Source organism: Eumetopias jubatus, unplaced genomic scaffold (assembly GCF_037043125.1).
Source record: "Eumetopias jubatus isolate StellerSeaLion01/CBP00866 unplaced genomic scaffold, mEumJub1_p1.0 scaffold_1, whole genome shotgun sequence".
Lineage (NCBI taxonomy): Eukaryota > Metazoa > Chordata > Mammalia > Carnivora > Otariidae > Eumetopias > Eumetopias jubatus.
Genome location: NW_028274807.1, coordinates 58,369,185 through 58,375,184, shown reverse-complemented (window position 1 = coordinate 58,375,184; position 6,000 = coordinate 58,369,185). Strand labels below are relative to the sequence as shown.

The following is a 6,000-nucleotide window of genomic DNA, read 5'->3' as shown; positions in this document are numbered from 1 at the left end:
CAAAGCAAAAATCTGGAAGTCATGCTAGACATCTAAGTATCTAAATACCAGACATTTAATAGGTTCTACCATCCATCTTCAGTGCCAGTGTTTGGATCCAGGCCATCATCATGTCTTGCCTCAGTGTTTGCAACAGATTCCTTTACCTCCTTATGTCCAGTCTCATCTCCTTTAAATCTGTTCTTCAGGGTGTTCTTTGAGGCAAAGTGACCAAAACTGTCCTGCCTAAGACTCAGAGACTCCTTTATCACCTACAGCAAGGGCTCCCCAATCAAAACTACCATCACAAGGAGCTTTTAAAAAAACAAAGATTAGAGCCCTACTCTTATCTAATGAATAAGAATTTCCAAAGTGGGGCCTGCTAATTTCTATTTTTTAAAAGCTATGCAGGTTAATTATGATCAGCCAGTGTGGGGAACCACCAGCCTTCAGGGTAAAATCCAAGTTCTGCCCAGGATCTGACACCACCATTCCCAGCTTCATCCCTCAGCACATATCATGCTCCAGCAATACTGACCCAGGACTAGTGATTCTTCCAACCCACATTGTTTAACACCTTTCTGTCAAGGATGTCCTTCTTCCCTTATCTGCCTGAGAAATTCCTAATCATCTTAAAACTCTATTCAAGCATTATCTAGTCTCTTATTCAACCAGTAAATATTGACAAACTGTGAAATTTTACACATTAAATATGTGTGATTCTTTGTATAGCAATTATACCCCAATAAAGTTATTAAAATGCATTGAGGTCCTACTATATGCCAGGCTCTGAGTTGAGCATTAAGATATAAAGATCAATAAACTATACTACTGGTTAGTACTGCCTTCAGTAAGCTCATATGCCACTGAAGACATACAAATTAATACAGTGAAGTAAATTCTATGAGAGAGTCTACGGTAACTGAATAATGGCTCCCCAAAGATGTCCACATCTTAATCCCCAGAATCTGTGACTATGTTCCCTTAAATTGCAAAACAATTTTTGCAGATGTAATAAAGTTAGAGATTCTGAGATGGGGAGATTATACCAGGTTATTTTGGTGGGCCCAATGTAATCACCAGGGTCCTAAACAGGCAAAAGGATGAGAGAAAGAGAGGTGGAGGGAGAATGAAAGTGCTATGTTACTGATTTTGAAAATGGAGGATGGACACATGAACCAAGGAATGCAATGCAAGTGGCCTTTAGAAACTGGAAAAAGTAAATGTATTTTCCACTAGAGCCTCCAGAAGTCCTGCCAACATTAGTCCAGTGGGATCCATTTTGGACTTCTGACCTCCAGAAATACAGTAAGTCTTTTAAGCAACTAAGTTTGTACTGATTTATTATAGCAGCAATAGGAAGCTAATGCAGAGGCCAGTTCAAGACACTATGGTAGTATATAAAAGGATCTCTTTATCAAGTTATGGAGTGGGGATGGGATGTTTAGGAAGAACTACCCAGAGGTGATGACACCAGAGCTGAGCGACAGTGTTTCTGAGGGATGATCCAAGTGGAATTAGTATTTGCAAAGGCCTGTAGGAAGAGCATGGCCAAGTGTTTCAATAGGGCAAGGTTACTTGTATTAAACAGTAGAAATAGTAACACTATTAATTCTGGTAAGCGTAAATATCTGCTTGTATGCCAGGCACTGTTCTAAAGCACTTTACAACCCTAAGGCAGAGACTGTAATTTTCATTTTACCCATAAGGATACTAAGGTTTGGAGGAGTTACGTAACTTTCCTGAGGTCATAGAGCTAGTAAACGGCAAAGCTAGAATTAGAACCTTGGTGGTCTGTCTCCAAAACCCACGGACTGCCTCTCTAATACATTAGGGTGGATGACTTTCTCAAGTAAGGTCACGTCGGTGTGGCTGAAGATAAAGAATCAATTAGAAAGTTATTAATGAGGTGAGGATCAGCAGAGCTTGAGATACCGTCATGTCTTAAACACTGATAGAGAGGATGGGGTTGATGGAGAGTCAGAGGGCCTCCAAGTTTCTTTGATGTGATAGCGGTTTTGCTGTTGGTGTAGAGGAAACTTCCTTGACTGTCTTGGACAAAGTAAATCCCCTCTTCTGTGTTTCAAATGCCACACCTTTCATAAACCTCTATTTAATTTCTTCCGTTCCCCCTAATGTCTGACGCGGAGATGGGGGTGTATGGGTAGCCTCAGTTTTTACATCTGTAAAATGCCTTGGAAGTAATTCCAAACTTCCCTGTGTGGAAGCCTAAACACAATGCAGATTCCTCCCCGCTTTGTTGATTCTGATTGAGTAGTACTGGGATGGTTCTTCCCCAGCCCCCAACCCCAGACTCTCCCAAGTGATTCTGATACGCGGCCAGGTTTTGGTGACCAGGGACTGGACGACCATCCTCTCCAGTCCACTGTATTTGGTCCACGATTCAGGGAAGGTCCCGCCCCCACCTCCGGGCCCCGCCCCAGTCCCACCCCTTGCCCTCTTCCTCCCCTAGATTTCCTCTCTTCTCCTCTCCCTCGGTCGCTTCATTAGGTCTCGCCCAGCTCCGCCCTTCCCAGCCCCTCCCCGGCCTCCTAAGATGGCTACGGTGCTGCCGGGCCTGGAGCCGTGGAACCGCGTGAGAATCCCGAAGGCGGGGAGCCGCAGCGCAGTGACCGTGCAGGACCCCGACTCGGCTCTGGGTGAGTGAGGGGCCCGGTGAACGGCAGACGCTTCCGGAGGCGGTGTCCGGCTGGGCCGGCGCACGTGCGCGGTGGGGGCGGGACTTCCTGAGCCCGCGGGACTCTGGGAAGGGGCGCGGGCTAGGACCCGGCCAGGGCGCCTGGGCTCCCGCTTGCCGGGAATGTTGTGGGGACACTGGCTTGGTTTGGAATCCTCCATTAAACCCACTGTGCCTGCCGCACGGCCTGGCTGTAGCGACGAATGCCCAAGGCCCAGCCCCGCGCCCAGGGGGCGGAGAGAGGTAGACGCAGCCATCGTCGGGGAGAAGTGCTGCCTGGAAACCCTGTGCTCGCTCAGCCAGCCAGCAGCCCCGTTCCCCCTGCCGTCTGTTTCCTGATCTTTTAGGAAGGCGCTGGGGCACTCTGTATTTATACTGCAGTCTTTCTGGCCTCCAGTGCCTCATCTGTAAAACGGGGTTAGTGCTGCCTACCTATCACAGTTGTTGAGAGCATCTAATGATGTCATGAGGGGAGAGTGCTCTTAAAGTGTTTTATCCGTGGTCCTGCTGTTGTTTTCAGGAGCCAAATTGGGTTGGAATCCTGGCACTTGGCTCTGCTGGAGCTGGGCAGGTTGGGGGGTGTCGTTATTTAACCTTTCTGTGCCTCAGCTTGTTTTCAAATGCGGATAAACCTAGTACCTGCCTCATAGGGCTGTTTTGAGGAAGCGGTACTGTTAGCATTTGGAACAGTGCCTGATACAGTAAATGGACACTCAAGTGATAGTTAATGTGAAATACAGTCTATCTAATCATCCCATCCTCCTCACCATCCACACAACCTATGCAATTTATAGATTAATCTTCCTCTTTCTCTATTAAAAAATTCTTTAACAGGATTTCTGTCAGGCATGGAAATTCAGCAACTCCCCATTCTCCAAGCAGTCCATTCTGGCTTCATATAGTTGGGGACAAAATAAAGTTCTCCCTGTTCTGTAGGAATCTGCCTTTGTATTCCATCCATCTGGGATGCTAGTGCTACCCTCAGTACCACAGAGACACACATTAACTCCACCTTCTACTTCACAGCTTTTCAGACTAGGAAGGTGTTACTTCGTTCTGAGCGCCCTGTGTTCAGTCAGGCATTCATCAAATAATGTAACTTCCAGTTGCCACAGTGGTTTCTCTTATCTGGTACTATCTGAAAGTAGTACCCACATATTGCACCTTTGCTTTTAAGAGTATGAGTTTATCCATTCTGCCTTGCTTATGTACATAACAAATTAGGGGATTTAGAGAAGTATAGAACATGTACCCTGCCATCAAAGTCCTTAGGCATAAGTGTACACCAAGTGACTGCAAAGTAGTCATATGAAAGGTTATTAAAAATCATAGTAAAATGTGATACAAAGATACACGTTATTGTTTAACAGATGTTCTCTTAGTGATTTCTGAACTTTATATCCTCGGTCACCATTTTCCATCCTTTCACATACTTAGAATTGTTAATAATGTTCTTATAGTTAAAGCTGATTATATGAATTTGTTCTTAATCCCCTTAGTAAGGAAAGATGTTCCTTCGGGTATTTTTACATAATAAGTTTAATGTAGAAATACATATTAAGTTTTATTAAATATCTCTGGTTTAGACCTTTGTGTTGCAGCCATAATTAGAGAATGCTGTCTTGTTACACTGTCACTGAAGAGCCAAACCTTAGATGCAGAAACAGATGTGCTATGCGCAGTCCTTTACAGCAATCACAACAGAATGGGCCGCCACAAGCCCCACTTAGCCCTCAAACAGGTAAGGAGGAAGCCCTGTGTTTACTACTCAACATGTTTGCTTGATGAAAATGAAATCACACTGTCACTTAATATTTTGTTATTATGGGAAACTCAGTCAGTTACTTGTGACTTAATAGATCCTCAGTCCACAGTTGCATGTGGGCTTTCATTTTTTTTTTTCCCCTGAAAGCATTTCAAAAAGCAATTTATTTAGAAAGGAACTGTGTTTAATTCTTTGCCAGTCTTGTTTCTAGTGGGTAATTTTTATGAAGTTTCCATTATATATAATCTATAATTATAGTACTTTTGCCTAGTTCACAGATACAGTGATTTGAGCAAGATGAAGTGTTGGATTAAGAAACAATTTCCTGAGCATAATCAAAATCCTAAAATCATAAAAAGAACAAAGTTGTGGTTTATATATTGTGGGGCATATAATCTAATCAGTAATATATTAGACTAAATGGCTGTATAACAAGTTATGGAAAGTGGTTTCCTGTAATGTTTAGAGTTTAAGACAAAATTGGGCCCTCTAGTTTAGCGATTATTAGGGTTCCTTATAAGCTCATAAATTCATTCACCTTATTAATTCTGCAGGTATTTTTTGTAACTTTCTTTGTGCTAGGCACTGTGCGTGGTGTTCAGTATACAGGGGTGAAACAGACAAATTCTCTAACTTTACAGATTTGTGCCCTCTGGTTAATTTTCTCCTCCCATTACTTAAGGCAAAAAGAATGGAGATTTCTTCATCAAAGAAAGATCTGGGAGCGTGGTCTTTCCCTAAGTTTTCTTTGCTGGGGCAGCTTTTTATCTCTTTAGGAGTCTTTTAATCTAAAACCAAACTTGAATGTATTTCAAGTTGAACATATCAGATTGAACCTATTTTTCTTCCTGGCTTCCAAGTTACAAATAATAATCAGAAAAAATTGGTGTTCTGTTTTCTCTGCTTCTTCCTTTTATGTAGCTCTCCCATTCAGTCAATTGATCGGTCAAAACTTTCTCTATATCTAGACCCTTTTAGTTCTGGCTCCATCTTCTTTCTTCAGAACTTGTCAACTTTTAGTTGTCTTGCTATCCTAATTGACCTTCCCTCAACTCCAGTCTTTCCTATACTCTTGCATATCCTATATGCCAAAGCCAGGTTAATCATCCTAAAACTTGGCTTTGATATTTTTAATGGTTCTCCATTGTCTCCTGAATAAAGATGAAACCTCTTAGCTTGGCTTACAATATCCTGCATGATCTGGCCTTTTCAGTTTTCCTTAGCTTGCTCTCACCTTCATGTATTTTATATTCCAAGCAACCTGAACTCTTCACAATTCCCCCTGCTCACCACGTTCGTTCTCTCACCTGACTTTTGCTTACCTGGTCCTGTACGGTTAGAATACCCAGCCCCTCCATCTCTGCCTGGTAAAAGTCTTCCCATCCTGCAAGTCCCATTTCAAGCCATCTGGCAGTGATAAACTTCTTCCTAAGGTGTAGCATGAGTGCATATTGTGATAATCTCATTTTAAGTTGCATTTTTTGATTATTAGTGTAGTGGAACTCCTTTTTTTTATGACTGTGGGCTATTTGGGCTTCCCCTTTGTACTACTATTATG

At 42.8% G+C, this 6,000-nt stretch overlaps 1 protein-coding gene across 2 annotated transcripts in view; it reads left to right on the top strand.

The window, feature by feature from the left end:
* Positions 1–2,453: 2,453 nt before the first annotated feature.
* The window catches only part of RMP64 (ribonuclease MRP subunit p64), a 14,142-nt gene continuing 10,595 nt past the window's right edge, over positions 2,454–6,000 (top strand). Inside the window, exons 1-2 of one of the 2 annotated variants that reach the window (XM_028110570.2) lie at positions 2,454–2,639; positions 4,264–4,418. In XM_028110570.2, coding sequence (XP_027966371.1) covers positions 2,537–2,639; positions 4,264–4,418 — 258 coding nt within the window. In that variant the 5' untranslated portion in view covers positions 2,454–2,536. Of the gene's footprint in view, positions 2,640–2,743; positions 3,095–4,263; positions 4,419–6,000 lie in introns of those variants that run through there. The other variant, XM_028110571.2, reaches the window with a different exon arrangement.